Source organism: Vulpes lagopus, chromosome 4, assembly GCF_018345385.1.
Source record: "Vulpes lagopus strain Blue_001 chromosome 4, ASM1834538v1, whole genome shotgun sequence".
Classification (NCBI taxonomy): domain Eukaryota; kingdom Metazoa; phylum Chordata; class Mammalia; order Carnivora; family Canidae; genus Vulpes; species Vulpes lagopus.
In genome coordinates, this window is record NC_054827.1 from 22064216 (window position 1) to 22078439 (window position 14224).

At 40.2% G+C, this 14224-nt stretch overlaps 1 protein-coding gene across 2 annotated transcripts in view; it reads left to right on the plus strand.

Moving 5' to 3' along the window:
• Positions 1-13214, plus strand: part of SGCZ (sarcoglycan zeta) — a 457620-nt gene extending 444406 nt beyond the window's left edge. For both annotated transcript variants that reach the window (XM_041753053.1, XM_041753054.1), the window contains one exon: positions 13020-13214. In XM_041753053.1, coding sequence (XP_041608987.1) covers positions 13020-13214 — 195 coding nt within the window. The remainder of the gene's footprint in view (positions 1-13019) is intronic.
• Positions 13215-14224: the final 1010 nt, after the last annotated feature.

Below are 14224 nucleotides of genomic sequence, written 5' to 3' on the forward strand. Positions count from 1 at the left end.
TGCCAGAGCTCTTAGTCTCTCCTTCTTAGTTTCTATTTCTCTGTCTCCCGGGTGCCTCATTCTGTTTATTCAGATCTACATGCCCAGGTTCCTTTTCAGTATCTAATTTCTTATTTAATGCCTCTGTTGAGCTTTTAAGTTCAATAATTAGAGATGCCTGAGTGGCTTAGTTGGTTAAATGTCTACCTTGGGCTCAGGTCATGATCTCAGGGTCCTGGGATCAAACCCCACATTGGGCTCCGTGCTCAGTGGCTCAGTCTCCTTCTCCCTCCCTCTCTCTCTGCTCCTCCCTACCCCCAGCTCTCGGGTGGGTCCCTCTCTCTCTTCTCTCAAATAAATAAAATCTTAAATAATTTTAATAATTACGTTGTTCATTTTTAGGATTCTCATTTGTTTTTTGTTTTTTTCAAGTCTGCCTGGACATCTTGATAGTTTCTCTTTTGCTTGCTTGTTTTTAATTTTAATTATTTCAAATCCTTATACCAAAGTCCTTGAAAGTCTAAATCCATTGTATTGCTGTTTCTACCAATTAAGTCCCTTAGTATTTTCTTCCTTCTCGTGCTTTTTAAATCTTATTATGAGCTTATAAAGGTCAAGTTGAGAAGAAAAAGAACAGAAGAATAACTTGAGAAAGATGCTCTGGAGCATTTTATGCCTCTTCAGATGTAAAGATGAAGGGAGAAATCAATAGAATCGAAGGAAGATGTTCCTTTCTTACCTTTATGCCACTATTTCAGTTGTTGATTCAAGATGAATTTTAATTACATATTTTGCTTCTTTTTTATAAACAAAATTACTGGCAGGACCATATTAGCATATTAATGGATATTAACACTTAATGATCTAGAAATATACTTCATAATATTGTAAAAGTATATCCTTATTACCTTTCAAGATTTCTTTCTGCTACAATTACAGAATACAATACTTTGTCTACCACAGCAAGATGGAAATCTTTAAGTATCTTGCATCCTTTTTAAAGAGTTGCTTTTATCATGCTAATCATTTCATTCAAATTATTCATAATGAATCATCCCATAATAAATATTGGTGGTTATTAATCTCTGTTCTGTTCCTATTTATGCACCACTTTACTCATCTTCTTTTATTCAGTGTATCAGCGGAATGAATCCTTGGATTCAATTACAGGTTAGCTTTTAATTGTGAATTGGATATTATGCTATAAATAAATCATAGCCAGAGATTTTCAGCTGTGGTCAATTTTTTATATTAATAACATAAAGACACAGAAAAGCACAGCACTTTATATTGGAATAAAATAACATGTAATTTTCCTAGGAAAAAGTGTGAAATGATATGAAATCTTTCTCCTTGCTCCACTGACTATGCCACAGAAAGGCAAACTGATCATTTACTAAACAAAATAGATAAAAAGTCCCTCCCTTAGACTGTTTTTAAAGTAGTTGAGATCAGGACAAACATAATATTGAGGTAACAAAGTAACTGACAAAATGCATAAGAATGAAATTGCACTCAAAATTATGCACTGATGAAGATTCAGTCATTTCAGATATAGTGTTGCAAGGAATTTCCAATTCTTCACTGAAGTCAACCTGCATCATAATATGGGTGGAACTCTGCAAGTGTTTTAATACCACACAGCCATGCAATAATGCAATAACACATATGTTACAGGATTGCAGAGGAAGGGGGAATCATTTTTATTTTGCAAATCTATTGAGCTTTTCTATCACAGTGATAGGCCTGATTTCAAAGAGTAAGAAAGGGATAAATGAAATCGTGGTTCAGAGAAGACAGTGGGCCTTGATTTAAAAGCTCAGGCGAGTGATCGGGAGCACCAGGGAGAGTTTCAGAACAAATGGATTCTATGGTTTATAGGACAATACAGAAGAAAAATATCAATTTCAGAATTTGGAAGTTGAACAGTTTCACAGTAACTGCCTTAGCAGAACAGAAGGAGATGTGAGCAAACCCATCAGTTACCGGACTCGGGTCCTTGGATCCAGCAATGGCAGGAAGGGGGCCCGACCTAAAATGGAAAAGCACAGGCAAGGCTCCACTGGGGCTTCTGCTCCAGCACCAGGGAGGCAGCACAAAGCAAAGAGTCCTAGGGCTGACTCTCTAAGGAGATGGGGGATAGAGTATTTTAAAGAAACTTAGGTGGGGAAAGGGTGACAGGTCAGTCTGTAGAGGTGGCTTGTCTAATTAGCATGCTAAATCTCCACCTGGGCATGAATTTCCGTTTTATAATGGGGGGAAAAGTGGATGAAAGGTCAGTACTGGGGTCCTTCTGGGCGCAGACTGGTTTGCCATGGATTAGGCTTGCTCCTTAGCTGGTGCTCTGCTCTGCAAGAAAAGTGCTAACAGTCAGTAGGGAGTTCTGCAAAAGAGGTGATAATAGCCAGCAGGCAGGAAGGAGTTTTCTAAGTGCACAGGGGCTTGTTCCCAAGGTCCCCGACTGTCTTATTTCTCCTCTGAGAGATTTCATCTTCCTTCTTCTCAAGGAGAAGGGACTAAAGGTCTCAACTTCTGAAACTGCTTCCTGCTGAGCGGGAGGAACCTACCCTAGAGGCACAAATTTTCTTTCTGACTGTTCTACACACTTCTGGGGACTTGTGTCTTCCTGTAGCAGTATAGGTTAGAATCCTTGTGCCACCAGTAGCTTGGCTTGGAATTGTTGGAGCTTGAATGACACTAACTTTAGTAACAGGTTAAACTGAGAGGGACCAAAAATAAGTAGCAGTAGGATAGCCGCCAATCATCCCAGGAGAGGGGAAACAAACAAACAAGCAAGCAAGAGAGACTGGGGAGGGCACAGTTGATTGTTGACTACATATAGTTAGGATTTGTCCCTTGGTTATACCAAGGCAGCCAGGATACCTGCTCAGAAACCCTTTTTTGCATTTACTTCAATTTTCTTGAGTTAGTTATACTGGCACAACCAGGTTTTGTTAATAACAGTATAGGCTCCTCCTTGTTCAGCAAGCAATCAGGTATTAATAAAAGGTGTTTCTGTGAAAATAAAAGTAAAACACAGGTTGATGATTGGAGCAAATTATAAACCTAGTTTCTGAGTCCTGACTGCTGCCAGTGAGAAGATCTCTAGATGTGAAGCCTCAAAGCATCCTCAGATAGAACAGGGGCAGGCAGTAGCAAGCTGATGGATTTTTCTGATTTGTAGTTCAAATTCTCTGGGTGGTCTTTTGAGTGACCCATAGAGCAACAGGGATGGGAATTGTCTATACATGAGCTACCCTGGCAATTTTCTGGAATTTACTACCAGGTGCTCTAGTTTTGGTCTGCAGGACTTCAGGAAAAACAAACAAACAAGAAACAGTTTTACTTCTTAATGATTCCACTACAAGAGAATGCAAGAAGATTAGAAGCCATAGTTTGGAAGGGCTTAGCCAGATATCTGAAGAAACCAGAAGAATTCAGGATCCATCCCAGTCTCATAAGCAAATAACAAACACTTAAAAGGTAATTACTCAGACTAAAATCTAACATCCACAAAGGGTATGTTATTGAAACACAATTTTCTCTCTAAAGTCACCCTCATTTTCATCAAACATAGCCAAATTAAAACCAATTTGTTTGCAAAACAAGTCTAGTTTTAACAAACCTGACCTAACTATTTACATAAGTACAGCAAGAATAGTGATTGATCACATAAGTCCTCTTAAATCTGCTTTGCTGGAACTTTTGCAAGGAATTTTAAGTTGAATTTAATAGCCTCTTCTTCAGGCCAGAAGCCAAGCCAGATACTTGCCATTAGTTTTGTCTGCAATACCTGTATATTTGGGTGAATTCTGCTTCTTGAGGTCTTCAACATATCCTTAGGTTCCTGCATCTGTGGAGAAGTGACCTTCTTTACTCAACTGGGAACTCTATTAGTAAGGTACCAGGCCAACACTTCCAAAGGGGCTCTTTTGACTCCAAAAAAAGTCAACCTTAGTCCCTTAATGCTGTCTAGTCATATCTGAATCTATGCATGTCTTTCTCAAGTATGATATTCCAGTCAAAGCCTTGGTAGTATAACAGATGTTTCGAATAGTATCTTGTTACAGGGAGAACAGATTCTTGTTGAACTTATGTAAACAATTAATAATTGCCAAGAAAGAATACTCCCTGGAAGTTTTCTGAATTCTAAAGGGTTCAAGAAAGGAGTAAAGTGCAACACCTCAATTTGTTCAGAAAGGAATATTTTATCAAATTTCTGTAAGTCATAGATATCTCAAGAGAACATGTTCCCTTAAATCTGGAAGAGCAAACCAGCATTGTTTCAAAAAGAGTCAAACTATAATCCTCTTTCTCTATTTATTTAGTCCCATGTTACTAATTTTTGTTCTGTTCAAATAGTTTTCCCAGCAGTTCCAGAAATTCTTACAGTTTAGTTTCATGATGTTAAGAATCTCAAAAACCTGTACTTGTCAAAAATTCTTTTCATGATTCTTCTTGAGGTCGAAACACCTTTTGCAAGAGCATCAGAACAATAACTGTAAATGACAAAAGACTCAAAAACAGACATAGTTAGAGATCTGATAAGAGTTCATTAGAATGTAGTTGGCAAGGAAATCTAGTTATTTCTGTGACACACACTTTAATAATTGGAATGTCAAGTGATGACCTTTTACCAGCACATATTAAAACTTTAGGATTTCATATAATTTCTGGAGGAGTTATAGCATTGACCCATGCAGTATAGCCTAAGAAGCTTTATTATCATTTGTTTGTTAATGCTTCCCTTGTAACCTACATACCAAATAAACAAGTCTAATCAGAAAGAATTATTTAGAATTTGAATTTGGGGGAAGTTTGTTAAAAACCTCAGAAAGTTCTAAAGCACATGCCTAAATAGGATCACAGATTATTATAAATCTTAATATTTATTTATTTAACCAAGATGAAAAGATATTCCAAAGACAAATACATAAAATTATACAATTGTTAGCAAAACTTGGCTCCTTTAATATTGAGAAGACTTCATTTTCCTAAGTAATCAAAGGATTGATAAGAACAAATACAGAGACCTTGTTTTTCTGGGAAGATAAAGAAAAAAAAAAAACTTTATAATTTCTTAGCAAGAACAACAATGCAAGAACTTGGTCTTTTTAACAGAGAGAAAAACCAAGTTTTATTTCTTTTTTTTTTTCCAAGTTTTATTTCTATACCAGTTTACTCTTAAGACTCATATATTCTTAGTCCTGACCATATATAAAATTCTTTTCCGAAGATTCCCTCCACAAGCCTTCTACAACTTTCGTTTTCATTCAGATTTAGTCCTAGGCCTTTTCTCTGTAAATAACCAGTCTCAGGAAAAAAATTCTTCCCTCAACAAAAATGTATTTTCATTCCTTATGCTTTTTTAAACATATTTCCTACATTTTTACATACGGACTTGTTTACCTTATCATTTCCAGCAATCTCAATTACGTTTATCAGAATTTTGACTCTTTGAAACAATTCGTTTTCTAGTAAAAACTAAATAGTAAGCAACTGTGAACTGTCCGTTATACCCAGAACTCTTTAGATTGGAATTTATGAATACATTTCATAATTTTTAAAAACACAAGCTTTTTGTTAAGAACAATCTTTTTTTTTTTTGTTCATGGGAGAGAGAGAGAGAGAGAGAGAGAGAGAGAGAGGCAGGCTCCATGCAGGGAGCTCCATGTGGGACTTGATCTCAGGACTCCAGGATCATGCCCTGGGCAGAAGACAGACACTAAACCGCTGAGCTACCCAGGGATCCCCCTAGAATGATCTTTCAATATAGCATAAGACATGTTGACTAACAGACCCAAATTTATCTTTAGTTTTTCTATAATAAGCCAAAAGCAGATAAATCTGTGTTCAGTAATTAATGTTTTGGTGTTTTATCTTATTTGGAAAAGACTTAGCTATCCAGAGAATTCAGCCTGATGTATCATTTAATCTATCAAAGCTTCAGAGTTTTAGGTTACCAAAGATTTTAAAAGCTATAAACCTTTTTATTTAATTTACTTGTTTTATAAAAATTACCCATGAAAACTTGATGAGACAGACAAAATCAAACATTGTTAAGTCATTTATGCTGACAAATGGCAACAGATACTACATGATTTTAATAAATTCAGGTAGAATGAAAGCTGTTGAGAACTCCACAAGACATGTCTATTTTAATTAAACCAACAACCTTGAATCCACTTGTGTCCACTGAAAAGTCAACCCACTTGTTCCCCACTGTCAATTTTACTTGATGCTCTTGAGGGGAAATCTGAAGTGGTGGGAGGCCAGGGGAGCTCTTGGGCCCCATCATGCTGACGTGGGAGGTGTTCTAGTCCTTCCATAAGGAGGTAGCCTGACCACTTAGCATGCTCTTTGCTCCTCCACAGTGAGGGTGGGAGGAGCAGGAGCCAGTGGCGCTGGAGACACCAGGGATGCCATAGGAACCAGCTGCATGAGGGGTCCAGGTGGTGGTGCGGTAATAGGAGGAGAAGGGGGGGGGAGGGGAGCTGCTGACAAGGCCAGAGGCAGATTTTAAAGCTTGAACAATCATTCTTCCATCTCTAGCTCTAGCTCTTGTCTCTTCCCCCTGCAAACATGCTTTTTCTCTGGTTGCCCTGTAGCCCCCTGGAGGGGGTGTGGGAGAAGGCAGTGGTTGAGCATCAGTACATGCTTGGCGGGGGGGTGGATTTAGGTTTTACAGTATCCACCTGTCTTTCTCCTCCTTTTTTCTCATTATTCTGATTATTATGAAGGGAATCAGATATCTGAGATTTGTGTTCATCCTTATTTCTCTGGGCCATCAATTGGGTCCTTTCCTGTGAGGCGTTACTGGAGTAACATAAAAGCTTTTAAGTAGGGGATTTCATCCCAGATCATGCGATCTTGAAAAACATTGGGTTAGTTTTTATCTCTCAGTTTAAAAATGCCCAATGTTTGCAAGTGCTTGCCTTTACAATTACATAGGGCTCCTTAACAAATGAGTTTTAGTAATTACCATCTGGAGGTCAAGAAAATATCTCACATTTATAATACATGTGGACACATATACACAAATAAGATGCAAACAAAACCTAGCCTTTGTTCCACTAAAACTGTTGTAGAAAACTTAAAAAACAATTTCTGAAGACCCCCCTTTTATGAAAATAAATCTAATTGCAAAATAGCTTTATAATTTATGGCTCCATTAATTATTTTTTATTTTCCAATTAGGATATGCTGGTTTTGTGCAAAGATATCCAGAGCTGTGACAACAAACAAATCAGAGGAAACCCAGATTATCTTTGTGAGCATTCCTTTCTCCCCAAAAGTTGAGGACCTCACTGAACCAAAGGGCTTCCTAAGTTTTGGGTTGTTTATCTTAAAGCCAGCCTTTTCTGATTCTGTGCAAGAAAACTAATTTAGACATGTCAAAAGAGCCCCATCTGGGCCAGTTGAGACTCAGGTTATCCTTAATTTTTTTCCACCTGGACAACATTAACAGTAAACCACCACCACACCCCAACAGCTCAAATAAAAGCAGGGCCAGCAACTGAAATTGTGAAGGTCAGGAAATCGGAGACCTTCTGATACATCCATGAGGAGCTCCCAGGCTGGTGCTGGTCTCAAGAGCCCCGTTGTTCCAGGGGACACCACAGCTTCTCAGCCTGGCTGTTCTGACATTCTGTTAAAGCCAGGAAAGGTTGATGCAAAATGAACAAACCCTGAAAAAAATAAAAATAAAAAGAGAGAGAGAGAGAGAGAATGGAAAAGTGTTCTGTTCCAGTTCAAGTGAGGACAGCTGCCCGGGATACACAGTCTTCACAAAGAAGAGAATGCTTGCAGGGGAGAAACCTTTGCTGCAGGGTTAACATAAAAATTTACAAATCACTGGACAAAGGACATTTCAGACGGTTGTAGGCCTTACTTAAGCTTCTAGTGTGTGCAAGGCTGCATGGCTTTAATCTCATGCGAACTTGGGGAGGTTTTACTCTTTATGTTTGGAATATTCCTTTTTAGTTAAGTGAGGCAGATTCAAGTCCACAGTTTTTCCCCCACAGATGAATACATAGAAAACAAAAGTAAACAGGTTTTTATTTTTTTAAAGATTTTATTTATTCATGAGAGACAGAGAGAGAGAGAGAGAGGCAGAGACCCAGGCAGAGGGAGAAGCAAGCTCCATGCAGGGAGCCTGATGTGGGACTCCATCCTGGGTCTCCAGGATCACACCCTGGGCTGAAGGTGGAGCTAAACCGCTGAGCCACCGGGCTGCCCATAAACAGGTTTTCAAACTCAAACCAGGGACTTTTGGTGTGAGCAGGGGAAGAAAACTGGTGAGAAAAGAGCGAAAGAGAACAAAGAAAAACCCAAATGAAGACTAATGGCTCCAGATAGGGACTCCAGCCCCTTACCAGGTCAATCACTCTTGGCCCAAATCTCCCAAAATCACAACTATATGGGAGTCCCCTGTGCTAAAGGTGCCTGTAGCAAAGAAAAGCAGTGCCTGTTCCAGCAGAGGCCCACACTCCACGGAACCCTGTGAGTGACATCAGCCACCACCTGAAGGCCAGCTGGATCCCAAGGGCCTGCCACCGTCTGAGGGGAGGAGCCCTGGCGCAGTCAGCACACTGAACTTCTGGGCTTTGTTTAAGGAAAAAGATTCAGAGAAGCAGACAGCGCTCACAGAAGACAGAAAAGAAAAGCCTGAGGAACCAGAGGGTCACTGAGAACAAAAGGAAGCTGGGAACCGCCCCCCCTCCAGTCCCCACAACGCCAGAACAAAGAGGTCTGGGCCCTGCCTCAGTCGTGGGTAGAGGTTCGAGTCTGGCAGCCCCAGTTCCACTGGGTCCTGTCTCATCTTAGGGTCCCTTCGTGGTCGCCAAAATAGGTTACCGGACTCGGGTCCTTGGACCCAGCAATGGCAGGAAGGGGGCCCGACCTAAAATGGAAAAGCACAGGCAAGGCTCCGCTGGGGCTTCTGTTCCAGGACCAGGGAGGCAGCACAAGGCAAAGAGTCCTCGGGCTGACTCTCCAAGGAGGGGGTGGGGTAGAGTATTTTAAAGAAACTTAGGTGGGGAAAGGGTGACAGGTCAGCCTGTAGAGGTGGGCATTTGTTAGCTCCTGTGCACTTAAAGGTCATGCTTCTTCCCGCTTGGCTTGTCTAATTAGCATGCTAAATCTCCACCCCTGGGCATGAATTTTTGTTTTATAATGGGGGGGAAAGTGGGTGAAAGGTCAGTACTGGGGTCCATCTTGGCGCAGACTGGTTTGCCCTGGACTAGGCTTGCTCCTTAGCTGGTGCTCTGCTCTGCAAGAAAAGTGCTAACAGGGGATCCGTTGATGGCTCAGCGGTGTAGTGTCTGCCTTCAGCCCAGGGCCTGGTTCTGGAATCCCAGGATCTACTCCCACGTTGGGCTTCTTGCATGGAGCCTGCTTCTCTCTCTGCCTGTGTCTCTGCCCCTCTCTCTCTCTCTCTCTCTCTCTCTCTCTCTCTCTCTGTATCTCTCATGAATAAATGGATAAAATCTAAAAAAAAAAAAAAAGTGCTAACAGTCAGTAGGGAGTTCTGCAAGAGAGGTGATAATAGCCAGCAGGCAGGCAAGAGTTTTCTAGGCACACAGGGGCTTGTTCCCAAGGTCCCTGACTGTCTCACATTGATGCTGCAGAAACCTGGTGAAATCGGGTTGAAAAGAATCAATATGCAATACCTCTTTTTACCTCATGATTTATTTTACATCTCAAGCCAAGAAAATATCATTTTACCTTTAAAAGCCCCTATTCAGGGATCCCTGGGTGGCGCAGCGGTTTAGTGCCTGCCTTTGGCCGAGGGCGCGATCCTAGAGACCCGGGATCGAGTCCCACATCAGGCTCCCGGTGCATGGAGCCTGCTTCTCCCTCTGCCTGTGTCTCTGCCTCTTTCTCTGTGTGTGACTATCATAAATAAATAAAAATTAAAAAAAAAAATAATAAAAGCCCCTATTCATTTACATTTATCTATTAACAAAATATACTTTTCCTATATGGGTGAGGGTACAGTATGGATCTCAGAAGTTAATGGAATTAAGTGTAGTCCTAAAACTACATGCTGTTGAGAGTAGCCCCGGATTGGATAGCCGAGCGGGAGGGCGCTGCTAGAGCCACACACCTGCTTCAAGTAAGGCCCGAGTCCTCCAAGGATAAGTCTGTCGATGAGGCCTCCATTCCTGTGCTTGTTTTGCAAGGCTGCCACCTGCACACCCTACCTGTACAAAACCTGCTTCTCTCTGTAACTTTAAAGCCAGCTTGTGCCCGCAAGCCCCTCTAAGCCACTGGGGATGGCCAGTAATGGTTATTGCTGTGCTGACTAATAAGTGAACCATTCACAGTATCTTACATTCATTTGATCCATCCCACGTGAAGCTTCCTCACCACTTTCGCTTTGTGCTCTCTCACAATGTCATCAACATCTCAAGGTTTCTTGGACAAAGCCATCAGCTCCTGACATTTCCTTGGAATGAAAGCATCTCCAAACATGCAGACCTAAACCCCATTGTTCCAGAACTTGCCCCATAGTATTTTTGGTATTTATGAAGTCTGGGATTTCTGCTCTCTGCAAGCATGCTAGCTCCTTAAAAAGAAGTGAGGGACGCAGGGTAAGCTATGAGAGAGTTCTTCTCTTAAACTCAACCAGAAGAGAAGTCCTCCCTCTGTTTCTACGGAGAAATGAGTGAAAGAGCCCAGGATATGTAATGGTTGGTGTTACGCTCAATGACATCCCGCAACAAAGAGACACAGAGCCAGAAGAAATAACGCCCAGCCTGTATAACCAAAAATATGTCATCATTCCCTTTTGCTTTGTTTTGTGCGCTTCCCATTTTCCTATTAGGAAAAAAAAAATATGTCTCCTTAAAAAAATTAAAACAGAAGCATTTTCTTTCTCTTTGCTTTCCTGTCACTTAATACACAAGTAATTATGGGGTGATAAATTTCAACATTTGACACCTACAAACAAAAATCTTAATCATGCTTTCTTAACTTTGAATATTGTTGGTAAATTCAATCATCCATTTACTTTATAATCCCTTAATGTATTCAATAACCATTTGTATTATGAGGAAGCTCTATGTGTGAGGTTAAATATTATGAAGTTATAAAAGTTTCAGGTATGATTCCACCTTCAAGGAAGATATTATTTTCTAGACAAAGGAATATATAAATAGAACTGTAAAATAACTTCAAATGATGAGCAAAATAAGATATCAATAATAAGTTTCTATGGGAGAAGCAATAAGAAGAGTCCTTCCATCTTGGAGCATCAGGGAGGAGTCATAGGGGCATGAAGTGGATGAACTGGACTTTGCTAAAGGTGACATTTGTACCCTCCAAGGGAGAGACATGTCCATGGCAAAGGAAGAACATTGTTTCATGCCATATGCACTGATACAATTTTCTGCACTATTCTGTGAACCAAAGACAGCTGTAGATCTTACTTGCTAGTAAGAGAAACAAACAATAAATGAAGAAATACATATTTAATACAATGTTAGGAAAGGATTGGTACTACAGAGAAAAGTAATGCCATCAAAGAGAGATTAATGGATTAGTGTTATTTCAGAGTGGTTAAGAAAACCCTTTTTTAGAAAATGATCTTTTAGTAGAGATCTGAAACATCTAAATTAATCTAAAATATACATGTCTATGGCATACGAATTATTTTTCTATCTTATTTGCAGCATTCAATAGATTCCTGTGTTTCAAAATGTTTTAAAAATAAAGGAGTTTAAAACTATTAAAAATAATAAAACATATAAGAAGGGCAAAAACCAGAAATCTCCTTCCTACCCTTGCTTTCTGACCACCCAGTGAATAACTACCCCCCACTTGTAAATGTCTGGAGAAAAAGTTTTGTAGGCTAAAGAAACAGGGTGTAGAAAAGCCCAGAGGCCAGGGTTCTTTGGTATGTTTGAGAAAATGCAAGAGCTGAAGCAAGGAGAAGAATGCCAGGAGATGACGTTAGAGAGAAGGCAGGTCAGGGAGAGCTTGGTGGACATGGGAAAGAATCCAGATTCACGCTGAGTGTGGTGGGAGGCCTTTAGGGAGTTTTGAGCATGGGGGTGACCTGATCCGATCTATATTTCTTAGAAGTTCACTAAGCAGTATGTAAACAGGCTATAAGATGACCAGAATGGCAGCTGGCAGGCCAGTTAGGGGGCTGTGGGAGGAGTCCCAGTGAGAAGGGAACAGGACTCAGATGAGGGTGAATATGTAGGAAATGGAGTAACCTCAGATTCTCCTGTCAAGTTAGAGATGCCTGTAGACAGTCATCAGCTACGTAACAACAGAATGAAGAAAGAGCTAGAGAAGGTTGTTTCTTTGCTCATTCAGCTTCACAATTCAGTTTTTCTTTCTTTGAAACTTTCCCCTTGCATGTCAAAACCAAATGACCACCGTCCCTAAAAGTGCCAAGTCCATGTTTGGAACAGGTGAAGTAATTTTGCAGATTGGAAGATCTAGCAAAGTAAGTGTTGCGTACAAATAATACATTTCGAGGCCACTTCAAACCCGATTCTATCTAATCATTGTTAAGAGTGCAAATTATCTACATGGTATACCCTTTAGACTATCAACATGATCTTATGACTTTTTTTTTTTAATTTGGCCACCGAGTACTTAGTTTTTATTAATCGTCCATCCCTTCGGGAATGTCATCTCCACGAGCATCCCGATTTCTCTGTATGTTCTTCAGACGAGGCATGATTAAGAAGTTAAATGGAGAGACTCTGTCAAACTCATTAATTTTCTGTGGTGTTTGAATAAGTGGGTTGGCCCCTTGAGCAGACTGTGCAATATTGCTTTTTCAGATCGAGGGCTTTCTGTCAGAACACAGCATGTCTCAAAGGAGAAGATAGCTGCCGAGCTTTGGGGCTGTACCCAAGGAATGTAATTTGTTTGCTCAACAAAGCATGGCAGCTAAACCAATGGAATTGTTGGTTGTTTAGTCTTTCTCATTAGACCATGGTGTCAAGCTCTGAGGAATGCTGAATGCTAAAAGGAATCACAATGCACTTTCTTCCCCCCCACCCCACCCCCCTATCCAGATATTTTTGAATGCAGATAAAATCCGCCTGGGGAACCTACCAACCGGCTCGTTGTCATCTTCTTCAGCCAGCTCCTCGAATTCTCGGCAGACAGTGTACGAACTGTGCGTCTGCCCCAATGGCAAACTTTACCTTTCTCCAGCAGGAGTGGGGTCGACCTGTCAGGCCAGTAGCAACATCTGCTTGTGGAGCTGAAGTGACTGATTTCTCCTCACACCAGAATAGCCTTTTGTTCCTGTCCGTCTGCTTCACAGTTCTGCTCGGTTTCCCTTGTGATGAGTCCAGAGCTTCTTCCAATGGTCCACAGAGCAACTTCTTCCAATGCAAGCAGGGATTCGCTGCCACCTCCTCTCATGATTTACTGTACTGCTCAACGCAGAGAGTGCGGGTGACAGGACAGTGGAAAAATCACCTTCAGCAGGAAAACCGGATCATAACTTTTGCTCAAAAGGGAGAAAAACATAGGTGCCTTTGCTACATGAAGTGAAGCACACAGTTTTAGATTTTTGCAGGACCTGGATATGAACTGCACACACATACATTACATAGATGAAATTCCCAGTCTCCAATGGCAAGATGAGATGGTTAGCCCTGTCAGAAAACTAATTCTACAGCCTGAAAGCACAATTTTCCAATCATCTTTTTGGATGTAAACTTTTATCCCTGAATTTTAAAATTTTCAAGCATTAGATAATGCTTGCTTTACTAAAAAAAAAAAAAAAAAAGTAAATTCAATACATGATTTTTAACAAAACGAAACAAAATGAGACAGAATCTTACCCTGAGTTTTATTTGTTTCTTTGAATTCGATGTGTTGTTACTCTTTGTCTACTAAGTCTAGGGTTTTGTACATTAGGTAATTTTGAAAGCACTCAGCAATATAATCTTTACCGAATTAACAAAATGCCATTATCCTGTCATATGTCAGATCTGAATGGCCTTATATAGTATTTACTTGGCTTTTGCATGTGACGTATTTGCTTTTAACAAAACATCTAATTTATTGAGATATAAGATAGGATTAAGAAGGGACATACTGACAGTGTGGAATCCATAGATTTTTTTTTTAAAATTCACATGCTATCATTTCCACTAGTACATAGTACTACATAGTACTCATAGTACAACATTCTGTTTGCTCCATTTACTTTATATTTGACTCTGACTGCTAAAATTCAAACATATCCTCTAAATAAATTACTAAT